This window comes from Micropterus dolomieu, linkage group LG08, assembly GCF_021292245.1.
Source record: "Micropterus dolomieu isolate WLL.071019.BEF.003 ecotype Adirondacks linkage group LG08, ASM2129224v1, whole genome shotgun sequence".
Taxonomy (NCBI): Eukaryota; Metazoa; Chordata; class Actinopteri; order Centrarchiformes; family Centrarchidae; genus Micropterus; species Micropterus dolomieu.
Window position 1 is genome coordinate 29,235,255 of NC_060157.1, and position 27,849 is coordinate 29,263,103.

The following is a 27,849-nucleotide window of genomic DNA, read 5'->3' on the forward strand; positions in this document are numbered from 1 at the left end:
AACCGTAGTGACAATACTCCGTCACGCTTGACAACACTGTTTTCAATGTTAAAACAAAGCAAACCTCTCAGTGATTTTTTTATATTTCATTCTTTGGTGTAATTTCCTGTATATTTCTGCCATTGCTGACACAGGTCTCAGCACTGCCCTGCTACTGATTGGTCTCATTTTAGTAAAGGAGCGGACGGTTGAAGATTTGTACCTGAGCGTCTTGACAGTTATGAAATGCTATTCAGTGCGGGACACATGGATATTAAAAAATATATCAGAGCGACAAAACAGTGCGAGATGTGTCCGTCATTCTATTCAGCGAGACGCTGTCTGTGTATGTTGACTGATGAAGTTGGATTGAAATGTAATCGACAGGGCAGCTGTGAGAATTACTTTTTTATTGAATCCATCCACGTTGTGTCCGTGTAACTGTTTTTGCAAGCAAGGCATCAATTCACACTATCTATACCAATCAAGGCTCTTTATTTGAACACCTCCTCCATGCATGAACACACAAAGTGTAGGTCAAAGGTCAGACTCCCATCCCCATGTCACCTCCCATTATTTCCAGCCCAATTTCCAGGATGTAAATGGTCTCATGTGGAGCTGAATACATATGAGTAAGGTTGAAGCATGAATATGGAAGAGCCCCTGCTACCAGATACACACTCATGCACACACACACACACACACACACACACACACACACCAGTGTCTGGCCAGTCACAAACCTCCACCCAAACCAGCTGGAGATCATCTGCAGGGAGGTGATGGACATTGAACAACCCAACCCCACCCAATCTCATGTACTATTCATGATGACCTTTCCACTGCCCCTTTCTCCATCCCAAACACACACACGCACACACACACACCCCTCAACCATCATGGACTGGTCCAATCTGTGTCCCCAGGGCAGCTCATACAGGTGCATTTAGTGTCACTGCTGTTAGCGTTTTAGCCCAGGCATCAGTGAGTGTGTGCACATCAGCATGACAGTAGGGTCACATAATAAAGCAAACAAGACAAATATTGAAAACACTCCTGCCTTCATTCAGTGAAAGCTTGATGGGAAAGAGAAAGAAACATGGAAGCAAGAGAATGGATGGATGGATGGATGGATAGATGGATAGATGGATGGATAGATGGATAGATGGATGGATGGATGGATGGATAGATGGATAGATGGATGGATAGATGGATAGATGGATGGATAGATGGATAGATGGATGGATAGATGGATGGATAGATGGATGGATGGATGGATAGATGGATGGATAGATGGGTGGATGGATGGATAGATGGATGGATAGATGGATGGATGGATGGATAGATGGGTGGATAGTATGAATCCACGACACATGATGGGGAAGTGTAGGTGGTACAAGTTAACACTTTCCCTTCCTAACATAACTTATGTTGAGGTGCCCTTTTAACAAGGCATTTTACAGAAAGCTGCTGCAGTGGAGCAGCTCAGAAGTGTTTGTGGAATGTGAGGAAATGTGTGATTCTAATGATTGTGTGAGTTGAGAAAGAGCCTGGAGGTCAAGCAGTTGAGTGTAGGTAAAGATAAAGTAAGGGATAAGTGAAGGTTAAGATTTAACCTGTATTTTTAATTTGTAAGTAAAATTTCAAATTCACATTATGCTAGTATCTAGACCTCTTGTATGCTGCAGTTTTTTCCCCCACTATGCACTGTTAACCTACGTATTGCTCTCAGTTTGCAGGGCACAGCAGGTTTGTATTGATCGCAGTTTGTGTAGACAATGAGATGACTGGTGTGAGTAAGATATCTTTACCTACCATCAGTATCAATGACAATTACTTTTCTCCCTCACCCCATATAAAACCGCAGCCAGCGAGAAACGCGCTTCAACTACAAAGTGTGCCCATTAAAAATCGGCAGAGGAATGAAGAGCACTAGTGAAGAACTCTGAACCTAGCATCCTAAAGCTAGCTACATGAATCTGTTTTGGTGCTGGTTATTAGAAAATCTGAATTATATGTTGCAGCTTAAGCACTGTTCTGTGGGGAAATTGACAGGGATATTATTACAATGGAAATTGTCAGTGGATGTGAACACAATTAAATGCTCTCAATTTGGTCATGCTGTAATGCACTTAACAATTTAATCATTTTCTGTGTTAATTGTTGAGTAAAACTAAGTGTCTGTTAGTGTGCACAGTACTGGATGCTCCAACCCGAGGTGAGACACACACTACCACTCTAGCTGACTTCTTTGTATCTCCTGCTGAAAATGAAAATGCTGCATGCATAATGGGAAACAAGGCCCTTGGGTCCCTCTCTGTGTTTCCACGTTATTTTACCTAAGAAAGCAGTTGTTACTTTTCATATCTTTACTACACAGATATCCATAAATTCATGCTGAGAAATTACATACCCAGCACCACTTACCATATGAATAGCCTTACATTTAGCTTAAGTGATTCAAGTTAATGTAGTCTGGCACTCCATTAAATAGAAAGAGAATCTGATGCAATCTAAATTTCAAGGCTGCTCGCCTGAAATGTTCTGGCTTCTTCTCCAATGACAAACTCTCCACACATTTGCCTAGTTTAGCAACAGCAAACCCACATACTGCTGTCACCTTATTCTGCCTTCAAGTGCTTTTGGAGATATCATAATTACACACTGAGCACAAATGAACAAGCCGACAAAGGGGTTAATGTGACTCATAAAGTTGGTGTTTCCTATGACGTGTGAGCTGCTGAGATATGATCTTATTGGTGATGAGGGTGCTTTAAAAATGAACGTTGAAAGTGATGTATTAAATCATGTGTTGGTGGTTGTTTTTATGTAGAGAAACAGTGCAGTGTAATGATACTATTATTGTTGTTCTTGTGCATTCGTATAAGGCTCCTTTGACATGGACTCATTTTCGGTTGTAGCTCTAAGCAAGTCCTGCTTGCTTTCTAAAATGCAACAAACAGCCACTAAGAGCTGGCTGTAGTGTCCATTTTGTTGTAGTAACCAAAAGAACTCATATGTACAGTTTGTGAACTTTGAAGAGCTTATTAGCTTGAAGGCAGTGTTAGGCAGTAGCAGCCAAATAATTTCAGAAAAGCATTCCATATGAAAAGAAAACAAAAGGCTGGCAAGGAGACACATGCTGTTATGTTTTCCTGAGCCAAGGACGGCACCTCTCACAACTAAAATGAGTGTTTTTGAGACAGGATATTGCTCGGTGAAGTTCACCTGCAGCCCAAAATGCCTTGCATCGTTCCATGGCTCTGTAGCTCTAAAATGAAACAGCAAGCATTAAGAAACTACTTTTGTTCCAGGCTTTATTTTGCATTTGATCAAAGATGAAGTCTTGCTTGCAATGTAATTCAACCTGCCTCACTTTCAAAACGTGTCCTCCATCCCACCTAACTGGAGCTGAACTAATTCAGCCTGACATTATCCCTGTTGATCCGTTGTCAGTGTGCGGCGTCCTAATCGGCCTCAGACATATGTCATTCGGGCTAGGGATCATTAGTGTGCCCTCCAGGGGGAAACATATCATGCAGTTGAGTCGATGATTCAGAAATGAATACCTTCCCCACGTTCTCTCTTCCCACTCTGTTCCTAAAGGTAGAAAGGGAAAATGGCTGCAGAACGAGCGTGGAGAGCAAGCACGAAACTGCACACAAAGAGAAGCATTTATCTGAGTTTCCATATGCGTTTAACATTGGGAGATGCTGAATTTCTCAGCCAAAAAGCCTTTAATATATGAAACATGCGTGCCATATGTTTTAAAAGACTCTCGTTCTCCTCTCGTTTGCAGGCGATATGTTTGTTGCCGCACATTAAAAGTGTTTTCCATTTAAATTGGTTGCTGTACGTTGTGATAGATAAGCTCCAAAGGGGACAGAATGGGGAGGAAGAGAAACCAGTGTCTGTGAACGAGCCATGTTTTGTTGTCATAGTTTCGTATTTGTGTTCACACATTTCCATTTTAATTTTGTCAACATTTGTTGACAAAGAGGGAGAGGTGTCGCACGCTAATGGAGTCATTTTAAATGCCATTTTACGAAATAGGTTGTTTCGGTCGTTTTACTCCCTCATAGCTGATTTGATCTCCTCCCTCACACCTGTTTGTCAAGATCCGACCCCACACACTCACTCAGTGGTCTCAGATAAAATATACACATCATTGAAGTAGCCCCAAGAACAGGTAGCATAGACCTGCAGGCGCTCACTTGTTGTTGCACACACACACACACACACACACACTTATTTGTGTATCCTAGAGAGGATCAGCGGTAGGTTTTCACACTGTTCCATTGGCTGCACAGACCATTAACACACATACCCATACACACAAACAAACTGACCTTGGAATGCATTGTCTCAGTGCAGAATAGGATCTCACACACCCTCACACAGACGCACACTCGCTTACACAGAAAGACACACACAGCAGACAAGGCTCCACTGGACATGGAAGCAAACATCGCCTTCCTGCTTTCCATCGCGCCACAGGGCATAGCAGTGGGGTGTTACACAACTTCTCTTGGTATTGTGTGTTATATGAGAGCCTCACATTCCAAAGCTGGTTTGAAGGATTCCAGTGCTAATAAAAGAGTTAAGGGTAAACCTTTTATTTTGAAATCCCAATGGGAAATGCATACTTGTATTGCAAAAATCAAGGCAGTAAAGTCATAAGATTTCCATCAATTTCATACTAGTAACTTTGCCTTAAATCTACTAATGCTTGAAGTGTTGAGGTGGTGCTGACTGCTAATTTTGGACAACAGAGAGTAAGCTTTGGAGTGACTTCAATTTACCCAACATCTTAGTCCCACTGTAAACTTAATCCAGCACTTTGTTTAGCCTTCACTCCTCCTCCGTCAGAATCTGGATTCACTCTGGCGGTTTTATGTTCAGGCAGTTTGTTAGATTTTACTTTTTTTTTGATTGAATACAGCGGCCATAATTCACTCACAGAGGCTGACTTAATTTCATTCAGCTCTACTTTTAGCTTAAGTTAAACTTTACATCAAAAACAGTAAAGTTTGGACTGCCCTCTTAAATCAGTAAATTTTTTGTGGTGAATTTAAAGCACTGACCCATGGGTGTCATAGTTTTCCCCCCTCGAGTGGTCCTGTTTTTTTATTAAATATAAACTTTATTAAAGTCCTCTTCTTTTATTACCCCTCCTTTTCTGCTCACACTGAACATATTCTTAGTGCAGCTAACTTTTCATGCTTCATAGTTTCCTTTCATCCATTTCCAATTAAGATGATCTTGAGATGGTTTTGCTTTTGCTTTTTTCAATTGTATTTCTGAATTGTTTGTTAAATTTATTGTATGTAATGTCAGAAAATACAGAAGAATTATTCATCACAGCACAGGTTTTAGAGACAAGCTGCACAAAGTATTCAATTTATAATAAGATTAAACATAGAAAAAGTTGAAATCCTCACAAATAAAAGTTGAAAACTTCTTAAACAAGGGATTTTATGTTTATTGTATGGCTGGGCTGTAATTCAGTAAGCGAAATTATAAAGTGATGATATGATATATGTTTAAATTAGCAATTTTGAGTAAGCTGTAATAAAAAGCAAAAAATAATAATTAAAGCATGTAATAGAGTGTACCACACAACATGCTGTTGAACATGTAAGCAATGTGGCATGTATGATGAAGAGTTTTTAGTTCAATATTTTCTACATCAGTTTAATCAATTATTTAATTACATTAATTATAATTCTATTAATTAATCTGGGATGTTGGATATATTTAACATATGGTGATTTATATAACAATATCAGAAACTATCATGACAGTAATTTCAACCACACTGAACCATAGAGCGGTTGTTTGTTAACAAACTGAATAACTGATTCAGCACTACAACTCACTCTATAACTGGAGGATATGTATTTGTAGACGTGTAAAATAAGTTGTGTACATTGATCACAGTTAAGTTGACAACACTTCACTGCCCTGTGTTTCACAGTGTTAGTGAAAATTCTGAATATGTGCAATGACTGCAATATAGTTAGTCAATAACACACACGCCTACAGACACGCACACACACATACCAACATGCCCTGTGTCAGTGTTAATTTCCAGGGTCTCCACAATTAACACGGCAGCACCATGCTTTAGCACACATTAGAAGTCTCTCTCTCCTTCTGTCTCTTAGTTGTTGTCACAGGAAACTATTGGCTTGGAAAGGTGAACACTGTGGCAACTGTTAATTATGTTGAGTGCTAACTGCCCAGTCCGATTGTATGTGTGTGTGTGTGTGTGTGTGTGTGTGTGTGTATGCATGGCTGTACACTTGTATTTACCTGCCGTGAGCTTTCGTATAAGTGCCTTGAGCTCTCAATCACACACACACAAACACTCAAATCAACCAGCTATTGGTCAGTCAGAGAGCCAATATGTGTTTGCTGCATGATGAGGAGGCTTCACACATACATACACACACACCGAACTAACACACTCAAACCAGCCACCTCACACCCAACAGTGGGGTGGTGATGGCGCATAGATAAGATGCTTGCTTGCCTTTGGTGTGGGAGACCTGGGTTCAATTCCCACTGTGAAACATCCACCATTGTGTCCCTGAGCAAGACGCTTAACCCCTTATTGCTCCAGAGGCGTGCGACCTCTGACATGTATAGCAAATGTAAGTTGCTTTGGATAAAAGCGTCAGCTAAAAGTAAAATGTAATGTAATACTGGGCCAGAGAGGGAGAATGAAAGAAAGGTGGGAGCTTGAGAACAAAACAAGAGGGTGTGTGGTGGATGGAAAGATGGAGGCGCCTGTGTTTTTGTACATGTAATAGAAAAGGAGAATCATACTGACCTGTAATGACAACGGAACTGTGCATGGGTACATAATCAAACGAGATAGATTTATTTGTTTATTTTACAATACAGGATTGTACAAAGAGATGAAATTGTAGTTTTCTTTATGCTTCTCACAAAAGCAAACATTATATACAAAAAATATATACAGTGGATGGGTAGATAAATAACAAGTCATAAAAATAGAACTATTTTACATGGTGGAGTGCTGAGGGGGAATTTAGGAGTCTCACAGCCTGGGGTGGGTACTGTCTGAGAATACTTTGGGCTCTGCACAGGCACATCACCTCACCGATATCATTGATGCACAGTAGATGGGTACCAATGTTCTGTATGATGATGTGTTTACGCACAGTAATATCTATGCTTGTATATTCTTATATACCACCCATTTAACTTCATACCAATGCTGGTACCAGTAAGTCTAGCAAAAATGGGCACATGTTGTTGATTTCTCCCAGAAAGCGATTTGTAAGGCTACACTGATCAAGAGCTGTGACAGAAAAGGCTTAGCTTTACAGTAAAATCTTGGTATTTTATGCGGATGCATTTTGCACTGCTGGGTCTCTACAGATTTATCAAGAATAAAATTCTAGATTCACAAAAATAAAAATTTACACTTGCCTAAGGAAGCCAAATGTGACATCTTCCTTGTTTGTCTATTTAACCAAAATTGTAAAATTTACAGTGATATAAAACAGAGAAACAGGAAATCTTTCCGTCCACTGGTCTGCTGAAAGTTTAACATTTTTGCTGGATGAATTCCTGCTAAATTATTATCAAAATTATTCTGACACATGACTGATCAATTAATCCTTTTATCAGTAACTGAAATTATAATATTTACCACTCTACAAATCAAAAGACTAGGACTGCAAAGAGTCCAAAACCCCAAAATATTCAGTTTACCTAGTATTGGTTTATCACAGTAAGCTACAAAAAAAAAGATTTAATTTCCACACTTTGAGAAGCAGGAACCTGTGTATTGTTGCCATTTTTGCTTGAAAAATAATAATTTTTTGTCAATCCATTAATTGAAAGAAAATCAGTCCCTCTGACTTTCACCCTATTTAACACTGTGACATGAATACATGTTGGGTAAGGATCACTGTGTATGAGTTGTAGCTCATTCAGTGTATAACATTGGCGATACTGCCAACCACAACAAGGTTTTTTTTGGTTTATAAGTCCAGTAATGGGTGATATATTGGAAATATAAACCCTCCTTCCCTCAACCAGGTGACAAGTGTTCACAAATAAGAGCCCTTCCGCATCTGCCCGGCTGAAGTGTTTTTGAGCAAAGCCACTAAACCCGCATTAGCTCCAAGCTATGGCTTGAGCAAGGAGAGTTTCCCAACAGGGAGCAATAAACTATCATGTACTTCTCACATTCTGAGGCTGTGACTCAGAGTTAACCTTGTGTAGTGCAGATTTAACAGCATGACTACAGGTCAGCTTATTTATATTTATCTCCCAGACACTTTTAAAGGAGTATGTTTTTACAAATACATGTACTGAGGCTTTCTGAGGCTAACAAAGGCATTCTTATTCCAGCACCGGCAGTCACAACGTCTCAGCAAACATCTGCTCTACTAAAATGTCCTTGAACCAGACACTGAATCCCTACCAGCTGCAGGGATGCTGTCCAGTTGCTCAGCTTTTTCCTCTGATGTCCCAGAGGGGGGACGAACTAAAACAATAGACATCCATCAATATAATGGTACACAGACCTCAACGGACTGTTTAAGACCAGACATTGGATCTTATTGCATTACTACGGACAGGCACTCACCACACAGACACATGTCCATTGCCACTATGTCTTTAATGCTGTTGTTACCGGTGTAACGACACCTCGGCGAGAGCTTCATGAAAGAGCAGTACACAGTCTCGCCTCTCTTAGTCTGCCCATACAGTACATGAAGGGAAATACGAATTCACCTTATGAAGACTTTAGTAATGTGTTCTGATCCGTGTACAGTTGAGTGTGTATTTTTAGATATTACTTAAAAGGCCTGGATTGGACCATGCAACAGTAGTCTGCCCCCCCAATTTATAATGGCTATATATGCCATAATACCCAAAACACCATCCAGCCCTAGAGAAACAAAAAATATATCTTCTTGAATGAGCTTCAATGTATACCAGAGTCCAACCTACCCAGTTTGTCTGCAGTTAGTGAATTAATATTTATGTGTGCAAGTAGGAGTCAGGTGTTTAAACACATGTGTTATTATGGAGGAAATATGCAGCATATTGGGAGTGGAATGTGGTGAAATTTGATAAGCGCATAATCTCCAGGCATGCCAACCCACATTCAAAGACATTGGGGACTGCAGGAAGGGAACGATATGAATATGTGCAGGGCTCATCAGTAACCGTTACCCAGTTGCTCTGGGCAACCAAATTGCACTGCAGTCAACCATCTTGTTTGTCCTGGTTGGCACTGTTGACAATCAATTTTCTGTTACAGTTAAGTGTATCCTTTGGTTTTGGTGTAGAATCTTCTTCATGGGTAAATTAAGGTACAAGGTAAAAGGTTCATTTATTATTCCAATACAACAGGTTGTATTGGAACTAGTCCAAAGTAAAACTAAGTTTGTTACTCCCTTCTGCAGACGGGAGTAACAAACTTAGTTTTACTTTTCTAATATACATATAAAAGAAATTCTAAAAATGGTTAACAGACATAATGATCTTCTAAGCAGTTTTAATCACCCGCTGCAGAGTCCTCCGGTCCTGGGCCGTGCACATCCCATGCTTTTGATGTTTGTGATGTTTCCAGTCAGGATGCTTTCTATTGCTCCTCTGTAAAAGCTGACAAGCACAGGAATGTGGCCTTATTAAGCTTCCTCAAGAAATATAGTAGTTTCTGAGCTTTCTTCACCAGCGTGGAAATGTGAGATGACCATGTCAGGTTCTCTGTGATGCTGATTCCCAGGAACCTGAAACTGTTCACCTGCTCCACCTCAGCTCCACTGATGTAGACAGGAGTGTGTGTCTTTATCTCCTTTTTCCTGAAATCAGGATCAGCTCCTTGGTTTTGCTGACGTTGAGCAGTAGGTTGTTCTCTGAGCACCACTCTGCAAGATTATGAATTTCCTCCCGATATGAAGTCTCATCGTTGTTTGAAATCCAGCCGATGATGGTGGTGGCATCCTGCTGGTCTGGGTGTGCAGCATGAACAGGAGGCGGCTGAGCCCACAGCCCTGGGGGGCTCTGGTGTTGAGCACTAGAGTGGAGGAAGTGTGTCTGCTAATCAGAATTGTCCGCCAATCCCAATCCCAAATCCAAAATCCAGTTGCAGAGTGTTTCATTTAAACCCAGAGTGCTGAGTTTGCTGGTCAGTTTCATGGGGAGATTGTGTTGAATGCTGAGCTGAAATCCACAAACCGCATTCTGATGTAGGTGTTGTTTTTCTCAAGGTGTGTGAGGGCTGAGTGGAGGGCAGTGGAGATGGCATCCTCTGTGGATCTGTTGGTTCTGAAAGCAAACTGGTGAGGGTCCAGGCTGACTGGGATGTTGTTCTTTATGTGCTGAAGAACCAGTTTCTCAAAGCACTTCATCAGATTGGGGGTGAGAGCCACAGGGCGGTAGTCGTTCAGACTGGACACTGCAGACTTTTTAGGTACAGGAACGATGGTGGCTGTCTTGAAGCAGGTGGGAACCCTCTCCTGAGACAGTGAGCCGTTGAAAATGTCAGTAATAACAGCTGATTGGCACAGGTTTTTAGTACACGACCAGAGATGTTAATGTTAATGATGTTAGTAAGCTGAGAGTAAGCTGAGAGTAAACTAAGTTAATTGGCAGGGTTCATATTATGGCATTGTAATAGTTTCTTCCAGTCTAGGGTTGTAGGAAATGGTGCTAAAAACTGAAATATTAAAAAAACAATGATATAACTTTTAACTTTTTATTTTAACATCCCTATGTACACAAATAGAGTGTACCACACAACATGCTGTTGAACAAGGTTCTGTCCCTGTTTTTCTAGTAATTAATGTCAATTTCTAAATTACCCTGCAAATGTGGCATCTAAATATAGTAAGCAAACTTTATTTCGTCACTGTTACAAACTGCCACTTCTTTTTGATGAAATACATTTCATGCGCAGCTATGTGTGAGAGAGAGACAGAGAGAACCACACAGAAATTTGTTATGATGTTCACCATTCTTGATATCAATTTCTTGTGGTTAAAATATGGGGTATTATTACACAGAACCATTATCATCCCATTATAAACAAATAAAATATGGTGACCATTCTGTCAAATTTGGGAACCAAAACTTTTTTGCCATCCTGCGAACCATTTTATAAACTTCCTGCCGGGCCCTGGTGCATTTCTGAGATGTTTGTGTGAGCGTGTGTGTCTGTGTGTGTGTGTGTGTGTGTGTGTTGCCTCACACTTAATTTTACTGGCATACATAAACAGGCATCTAGTGGTTCACACAGTATGATGATAATACTGCCTGCCTTTGATTGTGAGTGTTAACGCATATGTGCAAATCTGCATACTGTAAGTGCTTCCAACTGTATGTGTGTGCGTGTAGGTGCAGCCGCTTGTGTGTTTGCACGTACAGCTGTTATATAGTGGAGCCACAGCGGTGTGGGTCAGGATGGGCTAAGCGTTCCAAAGAGAGGAAATGAAGACAAATGAACAGAGAGGAGCTAAACACTCCTCCAGTCAGCTCCATATTACTTATCCTCTGCACGCCACCCGCCTCCTCCTCCCTTTTCCTTGCCTTCCTTACCTCCCCCTCCCTGAGAAAATATTACAAAGCCACACAGAAACACTCCCGACACGGTAATGAAAAGTGCAAAAGCGTGGCACTTTTTGTGCTACTTTCATGTCACCGGCAATTAATTCTGCAGCGGCGGCTGGTGGGTGCCCGCGGTGCTATAATACTAACGCTAAAGCCAGCAGTGCATGAATGGCGCCCATAAATTTGAATCTACGTCAGGCACTTTTTCCTCTCTGTCATTTAACCATCCACTCCTAGTGTGGTGTGTACATTATGTGAGCTTATGGCCTCAGAGGCCCCTCAGAGAAAAAGTTTAGGTTGATGGATAGGCAGCCATCACCATACTTTGATTTTCTGAAAATAACACAATCATATGCTACATTCACTTTTCAGGGCTATTAACAGAAAGAGGCTGTAATAAAAGTGTGTATAAGTGTGTGTATGTGGGACAGTGATGGTGACAGGGTTTAAATTGAGCTGGGCTTTTTGAAAATACAGATGCCTTCTAATAGGCTTTATTTGCCTCTCTCTGTGAACCCCCCCTGCCCGTTTGTCTTTTCTGGTTGGCTGGGAGGGACATCAGCGAAAGAGGAGGAGGGAGAAAAAGAAAATGAAGTGATATGTGGCCGTATTGATCGACAGGTCAGGGCTATTGATCAGAGAGTGGAGAGAGATGGAGAGATGGTAGAAGGAGGTGATGAAAAGGGAGAAGGGGAGGGCAATGACGTAGCCTAGTCCTTTGTTTGGACAGGAGAGCAACTAGAGCGGGCTACCACCATGAACAGCTAGGAGGCCAGTGGGGTTTAATATGTACGGGTGCAAAACTAGGGCACCCGTGGCTCACCCACGAGACATATCCCTCGAGGAGCTGCATATAAATATTAATCTATAGGCTTTAGGGGAAGATAATGACCCTTACCCCCTGGATCTCAAATTCACTTCTAAATGGAGACATCAAGAAGGATCCCCGTCCTATTGTCACTTTTCACATATGGTGTAACTAATACTGACTGGCAAAAGGCTACTTGGATCCTTTTCCTACTTTTAACACAATTCAACACGCTTTTGCCTGCAAAACTGGTCATTTCTTGTCCAACTATCCTGAATTCCCTCTGGTGATAATGGCAATAAGTCTATGGGTACCTCGTTGTGATTAGGCATAGGGATGAGAAGCATATGGAGGAGGCTGTCTCCCTTTTATCCAGTGCAGACCAGCTCAGCACTTGAGAGCTGCCGCTTCCTGGCTCGCCTTCCAAGCTCTCCCCAGGTTTTCTCTGAGTCTCATCCCGTTGCCATCTGCCACTGACTTGGGCTCCCTCCAGAAATCCCGGAGAAAAAAAAGGAGCACCCTCTCCTCTCGATACCGGGAGCCAGCATGGAGGCCCAGTTTCCTCTTGAGCTCTTTCTTTAAAGGAAACTGCCAGTGGTTTGAGCCCCCTCAGGCAAAAGCGACCATTAAAATTAAATTCTGGTCATATGGGAATATTTGGCAGAATGATTTGACCATTCAAGAAGTGACTTGAAGTGGTAACATTTACCATCAAGTGCCAAACCCTTTAACTAGCACTCAGCAAGAAATTGGAACTCGTGTTGCACTGTGATGTCTATGACAAAAGGATAATCTCTCAGCTCTGTTCTATGTATTTGTTACTATTTTATGCAACTGTGATTATAAAATAACTACTAAAAACAGTAGATTTCTGTTCATTTGAAAAGAAAAACATAATTACAGATGTTGGTGAAATGCAGGGAAATAAAGTAAATAGCGTCTACCATCTGAAAGCTCGGATAGCATCATTCTCCAACACACATAAATGCATAAAAAGACTCTTTCTCTGATTCTTTTACCAACAGTTTTAGGGAGTGTGGTCACCCATAATTTGTTATTGGAAACAGATCAAATTATTTCATTTTTAAGCACATTACTGACCTTTAAACCCTTCATGTTTGTGTGAAATATGTTCAGTATGTTCAAAATGTTACTGCTGTCAGTATACCAGACAGATGCATGCTGGGTGACAGCAAACAATCCAATAATGTACTACTGCTAGGTTGATAGGCACTGGATGACAACAGTACAGATGCCTTTTAACCCACATTAAACAGTGTGGGTGCAATTTTGCTAAACTCCAAATTAGGTTCAATGTTAAAGTCAAAAAATGTCAAAACAGTAAGAAAATGTGGCACGAAAGACAAACATATACACCCTTGCTTTCTGCCTCACTAGATGGTGTTGAACATGTCCTATGTGAACAGAAATTCTTTGAATACTGGGCTGCATCGTATCTTCCAGTATTGATTTGTAGTTGAAGTGTAATTTCCTAATGTTGCTTTTAAATGGACTTACTTAGCTAATGTACTTACATCAGTTTTACTCGATCAGCTTTGTTCACAGCCACTTACAACGTCGGCATTGTTGGGAGCCAAGAGCTATAGATGCAATTTTGCTGGTTAACGCCCAGATAGAGCTGAGTGACTGCATGAGGGAAAAGCTCGGTAATTCTGGGTGAAAACAGCTTTTAGGCAATCTGATCTTCCAAATCATTCAAAAGTTGGTAACCCTAACCTAATTTTGACCGATGACCTGTGTGATAGGCCAATATCTCTCTCACAATGTGGGCTTTGGCTATGAGGTGACACCGACTGGCTCTGTGCAAAGTTGGCGTCTTTCTTCTGTATTCTCTAGGAAACTGGAGTGGTGTGAAGAAGTGAAGCAGAGAAAATGTGTCTGAAACCCCATGCTGTGTTAACAGTGACAGAGTGGCAAGTTTTACCCTCTGCTACTCCTCTTACACACACCAACACACCTTTTTAATGTATGAAGTTAGGGGAAATGCGAGGCAGATGAAACATTTGGTGATGGTGATTAGACATGGAGTGAAAGAGAGGAGTGTGTGAACAAGAGAGTAGGAGACAGGCGTGGAGAAGCTGAGATGGCGTTCGCTTTCGGCACTTTCGTGTGATGTCTGCGTGTGTTTGCGCGCCTGGCTACATGCGTCAGCCTGTGCGTGTCTTTGCATCCATTCTCTGCATGTTTATGTGGTCGTTGTTCTTTGTGTGAGAGCAAATTGTCCCTCACACTCCCACACAATGCCTACTTGCAATTTACAAGCATAAAATATACCCTTGTGTGTAATATGAAAACCAGTCCATCACAGGACTCTCGGAGGTGATGGTAAGCATAGACCTCAAGCTCACAATGAACAAAAGAGGGCTCCTCTCTTCATAATACTGGCTTAGCTGAATAATTGAATTCAGGAGCGTGCTGGCAGCCATATTGGTTTTCTTCATGTATATTGCAGACCAGCAGTAATCTGTTCTCAAGGAGCATGTCTGCTGCTGAGTTTGTGGAGGAGATGTGAGGTGACAGAATAGGGCTCTGTCACCAGTGCCTCCATTATTGATAGGACTGGGTGGGGGAGCTTGGATAGAAAACTAGAAGAACAGGAACTAAAAAGTTTGTTTGAACCAACACACAGCTTGGTTCCATTCCCCATGCGACTCATTAAAAAGAGGAGGGCACTATAACTGATGAGGTTTGGGGTTGCAGTTTCTGTAAAGCACTTTGGATTGAACAAAGCTCTATTAACGCTAGCAGGAGTAGGGCTGCTGTTAAGTGGAGCATCTTAGCCAGGTTTGGGGGTTCTATGCCCTCTGCATCTCAACTATCCATCTCCATCCATCCAACAATTTGGTCCAGAAAACATAGGTATCTTGACAGCTATTGGCCACTTTGTCAAGGCATTTGGTTCTGGTGTTCATAGTTTCCACTGTATTATTGTTAATGTTTTTGGTGACCCTTCTGCCACCACTGTCAATTTTTTATTGAATTTACCGTGTTCACTGTTATTCTCAGAGGTTGAGTCATAACTGACATGCACACATTGTTGTAAACTTTATCAAGCACATTCATGCTTGATAAAACTTTATTGATGAAGCCCATTCAATCAAGTTTTGATTGAAATTATTTTCACTTTTTCTGGCATGAACCTGTTGAGGTATCTTTGCGAGATATCTCACGATGCAATTAGCAGATGGCATATACTGTAGGCTATGTTTTGGAGCAAGCACTAACACTGACAGGTTATGGGTCCAACTCCCAATTTAGCTGAGTTGAGGATTTCAATTCCCTGTCTCGCTCTCCTTCACTTTTTCATTCTCATTATGTCTTTCTCCTCCTCCCTGTTTTCTTTCCCTGCTCTTGTCCCTGCCTGATCAAGACAAATAACCAAGTGTTTTTCCTCATATACCCTTCATGTATTTTGCTCCCATAACAAGCGTGATTAGGCAGATGTTCTAAGATGTCAAGAGCTGTCATATTTCAGGCCTGATTTATGATGATGCAGCACCTGCTATATTCTGAGACCTAAAAGATAGCGTGAATGAAGGAGAAAAGGGATGAATAGACAGATTATTTTGTGGCTACTGGCAATTTGGGTTTGTAGATGGTGATGAATGTCAAGATATTTCAATACCCACATTGTATTTGTCTTGATCTGCATGAGGAGATAAGTAGTTACCTGTTGGTTTATTGCACTGCAGAATTTTAATTGAAGCATAACTAATCGTCACCCTTATTGAGGCAGTTATCGATCCCATACTTGGCAAAGGCGAACACTGTCTTCCTGGCTAAATTAAGAAGGGTCAACAGATTACCGATAAGTCACAGTGTGTATATCCCATTATGAACACCCTCTGTATTAGGGTTGGATAGCAGGCGGATCACGCTTTCACACCATACACAGCTCTGGGGTTGGTTTTGAAATGTATTAGGAACCTCTCTCAGCAACGTCTCAGTCTAATTGCTTTGGCAATCGCTGTGTTCTCATAAGGCCAAACAAAGTGAACAAAAGGGAAAACTGCTACAGGGTTTGGAATAACTTATCACACCCTAGTCGGTGTAAAAGAATCCATTGCTGTATGGTTTGAATACCAAAAACAAAGTACAAATGCATTTATAGGTGGTGCCAATGCATGTAAAGTTGATAAGTAGGCAAATGATAATGGACAGATAGGCTACCGCTTTGCTCTAAGGAATGTTATCCTCATCAGTTCATGGCCCATTCATCTTTACCGACCTTTTTGTTATGTGGACTTAAACTTATCATATTTTGGGCTCTTAAATAACTGATGTTGTTGATCTCCTTGGGAGGACAGTCTCTACATTGTAACAGCTTTAACCTTAATTCTTGTTGTTGATGTACAACTGCTGGCATGCTTACAACGAAGCTGAACTTGTCTGAAAAAAATAAAAATAAATAACATGCGGAAACATTTTTTTTATTTACACTTAATGCCAGCGGGACTTCATTAAAATTAAAGAAGAAACCACAGCCAAGGGAGACTAGAAATAGCAATGACAAATTCTCAGAGCAGTAGTAGGTGACTGAGCAACAAAGTCAGCAGGGAAAAGTATCTAAAGGCTGGTGTATTAGTTTTAAAGAAGCAGCTCTCCTCTAACAAGTTGAGCCACTGTATGTTAATATTATATATATAATATTATGACCTACTTATTTTGATGCAGAGATGTAAATAAGAACAATATGCATTTTTGTGGGTGTACATCGAGCTTTCTTTTTTCTTTTTGATCACAAGAACCTAGAGGAAATTGTTTATGTACTTCACTGACTTAACTGGACTGAACGAGGCACATGTGGAGAATCTGGGAGCCTCTCATATTTTCCTTTGGCACCTCTTATACTTTCTCTCATACAGTATTTCTTCTAATAAATGCTCCTCCTGCATTTTTTCCTTCTCCTCCCTCCACCCATATCCCCATCTTGTCTGCAACTTTATGTCTCATTCTCTGGAAAAGTATAGACTCGTGCAGACCTGAACTGTGCACAGCGAGGCGAAGCGACCTTTTGGTAAAGAAGTTCATCCTGCGTGTTAGCCAGGTCAGGGCCCAGGCGTGCTTAGCTGTGTGTGTTACATTCAGGAAACGTGGAGAGAAAGAAATTGTTTGGCCCCTTTATGTGAAGCAGTGAGAAATACTGTACCAGTCTACACACAAAGACCTACATTTCACACACACTCCAAACCCTCCACCTTAACGCAGGGTATGCAGTTAAAGGGACAAAATAAACAGTTTGTTTTTGTCAATTTGTTCATTCTGCTGTTGCCCTGATAAGAACAGCGCGGTTGAAAAAGCAGGACAAGAGAAAAGTAGTTTGCTTCTGAAAATCCTTTGAATGATTCTCCATTCTTCCCCGTCTTCTCGCCTTTTCTTTTCATTTAACTGGTTTAAAGAAGCGATTTTCTCATATTGAGCTTGTAAGGTAGGGTGTTCTTTTGTGAGCAGATGTTTTCTTTATTTCACGCTGGGCATTGTATGATTGCAGTGGGATCAATAATTGACTGCATTGGTCCCCTGAGGACCGCTAACCAGCAATCAATAGGACCCTTGTAGGGTTGCTTTTTCCCTTCAGATATTTTACCAGGTATAACTGCTGCCCACCATTGTGTTGCTTTATTAGTTTATTTTCTTTGCAATGGCATAGTACATCACTTCTGGACGCTGTAAATAATCATATCGATGGGCGAAGAACGGAACTTCTCTGCAACTGTTAATCAATGCAGCACCGATCTATTGGTGTTGTCCACACCTACACAACACGCCTATAGCCTCAGTGCTGCACATGGCCATAGTGAGAGAATTAGATTGTCAAAATTAGATTCTCAACTCAAAGCAGTTAGTGGAGAAAACTGCACAGTCACAGCAAATGAAAACTCAACACTAACTTTAAAAAGTACTTCGAGCAGGCTGATATAGGGGCAGTGAACTTATATAGAAGCTGCACGTGTGTGTACATATACGCATAAACCACATGTGTACATGACGGAAAGTTTCCAATCCCATCCTGATGAGGCAAGCTGCTCTGTGTCGATTGCATCACTGGCTGTTGCCATAGCAACCTGTCCCCTCACAGCAAAGGTCTTCTAGCAGAGCTACCCTGATAGAGAGACTAAAGCCTTCTTATAAAGAAGAAGGAGAGAGAGACAGAGAGATGAGAGGACTGTTAAAAGCTGGCTGGCCAAGGAGCACATCTGTATTACTTAGTGTCAGCTGAAAGAAAGGCTTCCTTTATTAGGAAGTAAGTGGAAGATGTCCCCCAGGAGTGCTAGAGCGTAATGAATTTAGACTCATTCAACATTAATGCGATGTCGCTTCGAAGCCACCGAGCTGTATCTCCCTCCATCAACTTCCGTTTCCTGATTCCTGACAGTCAGTAGGTCATTAATCAATGCTGAAGCCACCATTTGTAGATTTAATCTGATCATGGCACAATTGGCTTAACCTGAAAGGGTTATTCAACACGTTTGCCATTTGTGCATCACTGCCTGAGCCATCTCGGTAATTCAGTCGCTATTCTTGTCACCCATGTAAAGTTCAGGACTGTTAATTATTCATACACACCTTTCCTTTCCTTCCCTCTACTCGTCTCCTTTCCTCTGCAGCTGAAGCAAACCGGACTGCTGTGAAATAATTCAAAAACCGGACAGGTATCCCCCCATGCAGAGAATATTGTTCCCCTAAAGTAGCCATTTTGAGTTTGTCTGGGCGATTCTGTCAAGCCTTATTGGGTCTGAATGTATTCATGCTTGCCACGACAGTCCATTTTTCCCCTTTTCACTTTGTTTGAGGTAAGTGCAACAAGGCAGCAAAACAATGAAACTGAGACTGAGATTTCACCACAAACAGAGGCTATGGGGACATTTTCTTCAGAGAGCAGAAACAATCTCAGAAGAAATAGGAACTACTGGTTTTGGGGCATATTTATTGAATCTGTGTCTGTCTGAATCTATGTTAAAAAGCAAGAAACAAGCACAAAATGTTGCACAGATGATATATTATATGATGAAATGTGTATGGTTATCCAGCATGAATGCAATTAAATACTATTTTAAAACTGGCATTGAATTGGAAAGCAATGGGCTTCACCGTGCTGACAGTGTTGACTCTACATGGTCCAGTAAAGAATGTATTTATTTGCACAATGGCATGTGCTTTGATCCACTGAAGAAATAAACTGAAAAGCGTAGTCGTAGTCCAGCATCCAGCAGCATCAAAACTGGCAGTAGAAATGGTGTAAAATTGACACTATACTACACTTTCTTTCAACTTGTAAACCATGACAATTTTTCACCGTGGCTTTAATCACGGCAGTGCAATCCCTTTACTTTCAGAACCCACCGACGCATTGAGAGCATCCTTTAAGCTCAGACACCGTGACATATTTAATGGATGAGCCGTCCAAACACGGGATGAAGTGTTACCTGGACAAGACGTTTGCCTCGACAAACGCAAACTGGACATGCTGTCTTTTCTCCCCAATGTGATTTTCTTCCTCAGTCTCCAATAGAAAAAAAACTAGCATGGCAGTGAAGCTTGTTACGCTGCAGGGACGAAGATTACCTTACACACGTATATGGATTGGCGAGCGTGCACCCACACATTTAGACACACTTATTGCACTCAGAAAGTAGAAATCTCTGCACAAAGAATTGCAAAGAAAGCTTACATTCATGCTGGAAATTAAGTTTAAGTGTGCTCGCTCAGTTCTGTACACAAAAGGCCTTTGCAAGAACTGTTTTAAACAGTACAGTACCTGCAAAGGTGTCTCTAACAAGTCTGAATAATGGACCTGGGGTAAGTGGTTGCAATAGTTTCTGTTGTTGTATTTCGACAGTTTTACAGTATTAAAACAAAATATAAGATTAACTTTCATCCTTTTGAGATATTGCACAGCTGCTGTCAGTAGTGAGCAAGTATAAAAACAGGGCAGTGCAGCCAAGCACTCCATATTGGGAAAGGCATTTGTTTTTTATAATGTCCCCTGTCATCTGCCTCAGCTCAGCTAGAAGCTTCTTTCTTGTTTGGACACACTATCAGAGCAGACTTTGTTGCTTACACACACACACATGCACACACACACGCACACACACACACACACACACACACACACACACACACACACAATCCACATTGAAAATCCCCAATACTTTTGTTATCAAGTGAGAGAAAAAGAGGAAAGAATCTTCAAAGGTCATGCCTATTAGTCCCAGACTGAGTGGAACAGCATTGTAATCTGGAAACATCTGTATGGAGTTCTAGCGATAGAGTGTAAAGCTTTAATTTTGATGTCTTATGTATAGCCATGCTGAACTGTTTTTTTGTTTTTATATCACTTATGATTATGGATAAACTTATCTGATGGTAATGTACCTACTTCAGAGCAAAGTGACTTGAATACTCTTAATATATGTACATAAAAATACATATGAGTACCTTAAAAACTTAAACTTACTGTCTCAATGCTGGAGCCTTTCTTTAAATTGTAATCATGTAAGGGACAATCGGCACTTTGGGAATCTATATAGTCTAAGAAATGCTAATCGTCACATATAATCCCCAGTGTTTATTGGTTCATTGTAAATGTTCAATTGTAGGAGCCTCTAAGACTTCTAATCCCCATCAACCAACTGGGGTAAATCAAGCCCCGGGTGCTTTGCCAACACTTGTAGGACCTGTGACACCCTGGGACATAGAAAAACTTGGCTGTGCGCATTTATTACAGAAGAAATGGTTATAAAACTCAGAACGTTTCTCAAAATTACATAGATTTAAACTTGAACCAGTAGTGCCATTTTATTGGGTACAACTAGCGAAACTAATGTGCAAACAGTTTTAGAGAGAGGTTGATTCAACTTCGTGGTCATTTTGGAAGGTGTGGTGTTGATGAACTGTACTGCATTGTAGCCAGATGTGTTTATAATAATTTCTCAATCAGCAAATGCAAGACTAACTGGCAACTAACTATATATAGAATAGCCACCATCATTTATGTGTTAAATGCGCTAATGCTAAAGGCAGCCGGTAAGGATGTGGAGGAAATGTTTTTGGTGTATGAGCAGAGAAGCAAATTAATTAACAGGAAAAGGTCCAAAGCTGAGGTCCAATTATGCAAGCGTTTCCTAATTTCTTCCAGAGTGACACGCCTACAACTACACACACAGACTGACAGAACATGACAGCGAAGGTGCTACCTAACTAACACTAAATTCCACTAAATTACCAAGAACCAGTTACTTTACTCATCCCAATATCACCTACAGTGGACAAAGTAAGGACCTGTGTGTAACATCTCCTGCTGTAGCTCTGCTAGGTACTTGTAGTAGGTGTATGGGGGTAACGTGTAAATAGGTGACCACGTGTGTAAATGCTTGACACACAACACCACAGTTGTGTGTGTTCCTACTAGTGGCTTTACATTGGCTTCCTGAAGATTAGATTTAGCACATTTTTTGTCTTAGTGAAGTAATTCCACAGGATCCTTGTTGTTTTAATTATTGTGTCTACGCTCCAGAGATCACCAATCAAACACGGTCAGGGCCAGTACTGAAATATATTGTTCACGAAGTTTTTGTCTGAGGTGTACTTTTGTTTTCAGTCATGCAGATAACGGCATTCATATTTACGACTATCTGTTCTGAAGCAATCAGAAGTATCAAATATTTCTTTTTTCAAGTACCTGGAGGATTTCTCACAGCAGAGAACTCTCAGTACATAAGTATGCAGTTTGTACACTCTGTCCAGAGCCTGCACCTGAAGTCTCACTTTGACAGAACCCTCAGCTCCGGTGTCAGTCTTTTGTCAGTCAGCTAAGCTCGAGGCTAGAGTAAGATTTTCTTATAGGAAAACATCACAGAATAGATCTGGTTACAAACTTCTGCTGGTGTTTCTCACCAGGTGGTGTTTTCATTTTATTTATAGTGTGAGTTATTTTAATAACACTATGAATAGGAATTGCTTCATGACTGAATTATATTGGTGTTAAGAAACTGCTGATACATCTAAAACATAGAGATAATTGTTTGGTCACCAGCAACATCAGTCTCAGTCTCTGGTTTTGTTTCTGTCATACTACCAGACACCCTGCCTCTCTCTTGTACACATCTGACACAGTTCTATTGAATTTCACCTCTTGTCACTCTGCTCGCATGACTTTGCCTCCAAGCCACCCGCTGACATTCACATGTACAAACACACACACACGAATGGTGTGAAGTGATGGCAGAGCAGTGGGCCAGTCATGACAAGGCCTTCATGCTAGCACCTAGCACCTGGCTGCTTGTGTGTGTGTGTGTGTGTGTGTGTGTTTGTGTGCATGCCTGTGTGTGTGAGACACCTAATGCCTACACTTCTCAGACACACACACACTGTCAGGAATACAGATGCATCCATGGATAGCTTTGCACATACACACACTCGCTTCTTTTTCCCCTGGTACAAAAGAGAGTGAGCTCAGGTAGCTGTCAGGCGGTCTCCTACAGGGAACAGTGGGCAAGTCAAAAACAGCCTCCTCGCCTGTCACTCCATACACACACATTCACACACTGTGCTTCGGTGTGAGGGGGAAAGACAGAATGAGATTCCTTGGGCAGATGCTGGACCAGTTGTCTATGCTGCACTCAAAGAGTTTGTGTGTATGTGTGTGCATGTCTATCAGACTGTCCGTCTGTCTGTCCAGTGCTGCAAAAGCCACCTGCCAGCGAGTCCAAGTGGACACGCCGCCTTGCGTTTAGTCCTGGCCTGGGAGCCAGTGATAAGAAATAGCTGAGTGTGTGCACGTGTGTGTGAGTGTGTGACATGTATATACCCGGCAGTGACACTGGTTGTTCGCCCCTCCAACCAAGAGGCCTTTTTTTTAAGGTGGATTTTTATGTGCTTTCGTCCATTGATTTACAGTCAGGTTGGCTACCTGTGAGAGGTTGGCATCTCTTTTAACGCCCCCCAGCGCTGAGGCAAGGACGTCATGCCAGCTGGCTGCCAAACAGCCCTCAAAGTGGGCGCAGAGCCACAGCAGCTGTAGCTGCCACAATACAGGTCAATTACTCACTAAGTTGATGTTGTGTAAACACAACACTAGCACATATGCACACAGGTTCTCTCTGTTTGCTTTGCACTGCTGACAAAGTTTACAGTTTGCTGTTTCACACTTGATCAAAGCTGAGAGTCAGTGGGAAGTTTAGGATCAAAGTCTTGAAATGTTTGGCTAACCTTGGTTTGTGTTGCCGTCCCTCCATGTTGTAGATAGATCATTGATGTTTCAAAGACTGCAGCCTCTTCAGAGGCTGTCCACAAGACCATGTATCAACCTGCTGCCTGTAGATTGATTTTAATGTTGTTGCTGACTTTTTTTTAACATTGAAGCTTTTCAAAATTCTGTAATAGATTCTTCCATAGACTCAGCACTCCCAACAACACACTGTGCTTTCTCTGCATGGGTGGACAGATTCTCCCTGAATGAATTGAGAGCATCTGTTTGCTTTACACCAGGATCACATTTAATCCCTGACGCTTTTGTGTTGCTGAACTGTGTAGAGTTCCGCACAAAGACCCCAATGGCTAACGCATATTGAGATGAATCTGTTCAGACATGCCTGTCGACTGTTAAAACATAAACTTTATTTCTATTCTCCTATGAAAAACTCTCTAAGAAGTTGGTTTGATTCTGTGCGCGCATCATCAGTTCATGTATGATAAATAGAACAGCAGGATCACACTTGTTTAATTGAACTATGCATTGTGCAGGTTTGTGGTAAGACAGCTTTGAGCTACTGTAACTGAACATGAAATTGTAAGAGAAAGCAATATTCTGATCAGATGTTCTTATTAATCCTAACACCTCCTCCTTTTTCTCTTCCTTTCTGGCAGGCTGCAGAGGAATGTTGTGTGGCTTTGGCGCTGTATGTGAACGTGACCCGACTGACCCGGCCAAAGCTGAGTGTTTTTGCAAGAGAGTGGATTGTCCATCCTTGGTGGCGCCTGTTTGCGGCTCGGATTCCTCCACCTACTCCAATGAGTGTGAGCTTGAGAAAGCCCAGTGCAACACACAGCGACGCATTAAGGTGCTGCGCAAGGGACCCTGCTGTAAGTAACATTTCCTGCCAACCTACCAACCAACAACTCTTAGAGACACTGGCAAAAGATATCCATTTTAACAACCCAATCTCATTTTGAGTCTGAAAACTCTTCTTGTTTTAAACAATTTTCCATAGTAAGGGAGGTAGTCACCCCGAGCAATGTTGTGTTGCAAGTTGAGTTGCAACAGCACAGTGCTAGTGTTTTTCACTGCACAGCACAGCAAGGTAGAGTTGTTTACCTGAGGAAACTGTTACAGCCACAACAGCGCAGCCCGGGGCAGCTATCCCCTGCTGTGAGGCTGTAGTGGAAACGCTTGTCATCATGGCTTAGCGTGGCGTGGCTAAAGCGGACCAACCCGGGCCCATGGAAAAATCCTACAATTTTTTGATCATTGTATGAGATTTTATCACTGGTTAAGATGGAAAGTAAAGGACTGAATTTAAAGTTGGACATTAGAATACTTTGTATGCTCGTAGTTAAAAAGAACTAAGTTCGTGCATTTTCACATTTGAAGACAACAGAGGTTAAGCAGATTTGACATGTCCATCGCCTGTGCTGTATTTATGAGATCACTACACTTCAAAAGAAGATGAATCCCAGAAAGTCCACTGAATCTACAGTATTTCAGAAAGTAATCTGACCCGAGACCAACACTCTCCATTAACGCGCTGTGAGAGTCAGCCATACACAAAGCTGCAAGTCTCTGGGTGACATTAAATTGCTTGTTATTGTCAAGTAAATGGATTTCTATTACACCCTGTCCTGATACAACAGGCTTTGCCTTCCTATCTTTATCCCCCAATAATAAAACACGTCCCCATTATGTCCAATCTATTGTCTTTTCAAAATGGCCTCGCTCCCAGTGCTTAAGCGCCACCTGCACCCTCACAAACAGAAAGTGTGCCACTCACTGCTCCCATCAGTAGCCATCCAGTGTGTATTTTATCCCTTAGCCCTTGGTGAGTGCCTATTCTCCTGCTGTACCTCTCATTGCTTCTCTTTAACAAAGCCTATGAAGATCCAGAGCTCTGAGGGGAGCAGCAGATTCCTGCCAAAGCAGCAACATTGCAGCAGCCTCAATAACTATAGTGTTTTGTCAGCGTCGTGCCTGCCTGCTAGTGGGGGCCCACTGCTAATTCCAGGGGTCTGATTACAGTGCGGGCATGAACCTGGCACTAATAACAAGCCTGGTGACTGCTCACCACTGGTAGAGAGGAAATAAAATATATACAGGACAGAGAGAGGACAGGAGGAACAGAGAGTACAATGGAGAAGCATCTGGAGAGGGAGGCAATAATGTTCAAAGAGGGAATGAGCTATGAAACATTTAGAGAATGACAGGAATGTAAGAAGAGCGAGTGACTGAGTGAGTGAATGGGTGAACAGAATACAGGAGTAGATTAAGTCCAGGACAGAAAGTAGTGTGAGTGCTGTAATGATGGTTTATGGAGGGTTAAGGCCATCAGAAGCACTATAATTATCACTGGCAACAACAGCAGGCAGTCACTGGCAAAAAAAAAGTAAAAATAAAAAAAATGATGATGCTAATGATAGTATTGCTGATAATAAGTACTAGCTCACCACCAGAACAGAGACTTCTCTCTTATCACATCACATCTGCAACAATGAGTCAAATGCTGTGTATCCATTCCTCCATTGGCTGCATTTAAACAGACCAATATAATTGGTGCTAATAGTAAGGCAATTTTTATGTCAACTTTTTATGTAACCATTAAATTTCCTTTTTAAAGAACACAGCTCTTTGGAGTCTAACTTGTGTGCTCTGGAATTTGTACAGTGTATAGTATATTTACAAAGTACTGTTAGAAGGTAAATAATATACAGAAGCGTATAACACAGTTGTCTTTGAAAAATTTGTTTAACAAAGGGGAAACAGCTTTTTTATCAACCTGCTGCATTTTCTATTCTTTGACCTCTATTTAGTTTGGACAAAGCAGTACCTCTTCATTGAGATTTAAAATGTAATCAGTGCACAAATATTCAAATGTAAAAGCAATGATGATGTGAGAAAAAGATAAATGCACTCCAATATATGACTTTATATCCTTCATGATTATACACGCAAACATAACTTACACGTATTAAAATACCATTCAAATTCCTTAATGTGTGGATCTGTCACCCAGCAAAAGACTTCCACTAACTCTGTCCAGAGTGTTTGACTGGGAAAAAAATCAGACTATAAAGAATGCACAGCTCAGTGCCATTGTAGTAAAAAGACAACATAATTTTCAACAATTATTTTTGCGGTCAGATTGCTTTGATAGCAGAAAAAATATATAATAAATACATTGATAGCGGCTGGTGCTTCAACCGATCTCAGTCATGACAGCTACAGTTACTAACAGAATCACTTCCTCTTAAGTGATTGGGCCTCCAAAATAAAAGCGAGAGAACGTATTTTGCAGCAATGCTTCATGTTGAGTTTACTGAGAGCTTATATTTTGAAAAGCCTGCTTGACACACCTCTGAAAAAGCTGTCAGTAAATGTGTGGTTGGATTCCCCTGAGTATCCTCAGGGAAATGAAAATAAGCGTCCGTAGGTTTATTAATAGGGACTACAGATCAAACGGCGGGACGCGTGCACACTGGAGCACATGCTTTATTGTTGTGAGCATGTGCAAAAGTGTCCTTATAATCAATTCAAAATCAGAGAAAAAAATCCGCAACATGTTGGGATCAATATCAATATCAATTTTATTTATATAGCACACTTAAAACAACCAACCAAGGTGCTTCACAGGTTAAAATACAACAACAAGACACTACTTACACAGTAAAAGTACAGCAATAAAACATTATAATATACAGTATACAATATATAGTGATATTAAAATTGCAAGGAATACAGACTTAACTCGAAGGAAATGCCATAGAAAAGAGATGCGTTTTTAACAGTGATTTAAAACGTTTGAGAGTTGGTGCGGTTCTGATATGGACTGGCATGTTGTTCCACAGGTTAGGGGCAGCTACACTAAAGGCTCGATCGCCTCTGGTTTTAAGTCTGCTTCTGGGTACATCCAGGAGGAGGCGATTGGCAGATCTCAGCACTCTAGCTGCAGTATGAACGTGAAGAAGCTCCGATAAGTACAATGGATCCAATCCATTAAGGCATGTAAAAGTTAAAAGTAAGATTTTAAAATCAATCCTGTAATGAACAGGAAGCCAGTGGAGGGAGCGCAACACAGGTGTGATGTGGTCCCTCTTCTTCTTTCCTGTCAGGAGGTGGGCAGCAGCATTTTGGACTAACTGCAGGCGAATAGAATAGATGACTTGTCGAAGCCCACATATAAGGAGTTACAATAGTCAAGGCTGGAAGTTATAAAGTTATAAATCACCCT

At 41.3% G+C, this 27,849-nt stretch overlaps 2 protein-coding genes across 4 annotated transcripts in view; one reads left to right on the forward strand and one right to left on the reverse strand.

The window, feature by feature from the left end:
• The window catches only part of LOC123975654 (serine/threonine-protein kinase mTOR), a 384,954-nt gene that overhangs the window by 273,079 nt on the left and 84,026 nt on the right, over positions 1 to 27,849 (reverse strand). The window lies entirely within an intron of this gene.
• The window catches only part of agrn (agrin), a 376,177-nt gene that overhangs the window by 163,017 nt on the left and 185,311 nt on the right, over positions 1 to 27,849 (forward strand). For both annotated transcript variants that reach the window (XM_046057305.1, XM_046057306.1), the window contains one exon: positions 24,278 to 24,493. In XM_046057305.1, coding sequence (XP_045913261.1) covers positions 24,278 to 24,493 — 216 coding nt within the window. The remainder of the gene's footprint in view (positions 1 to 24,277; positions 24,494 to 27,849) is intronic.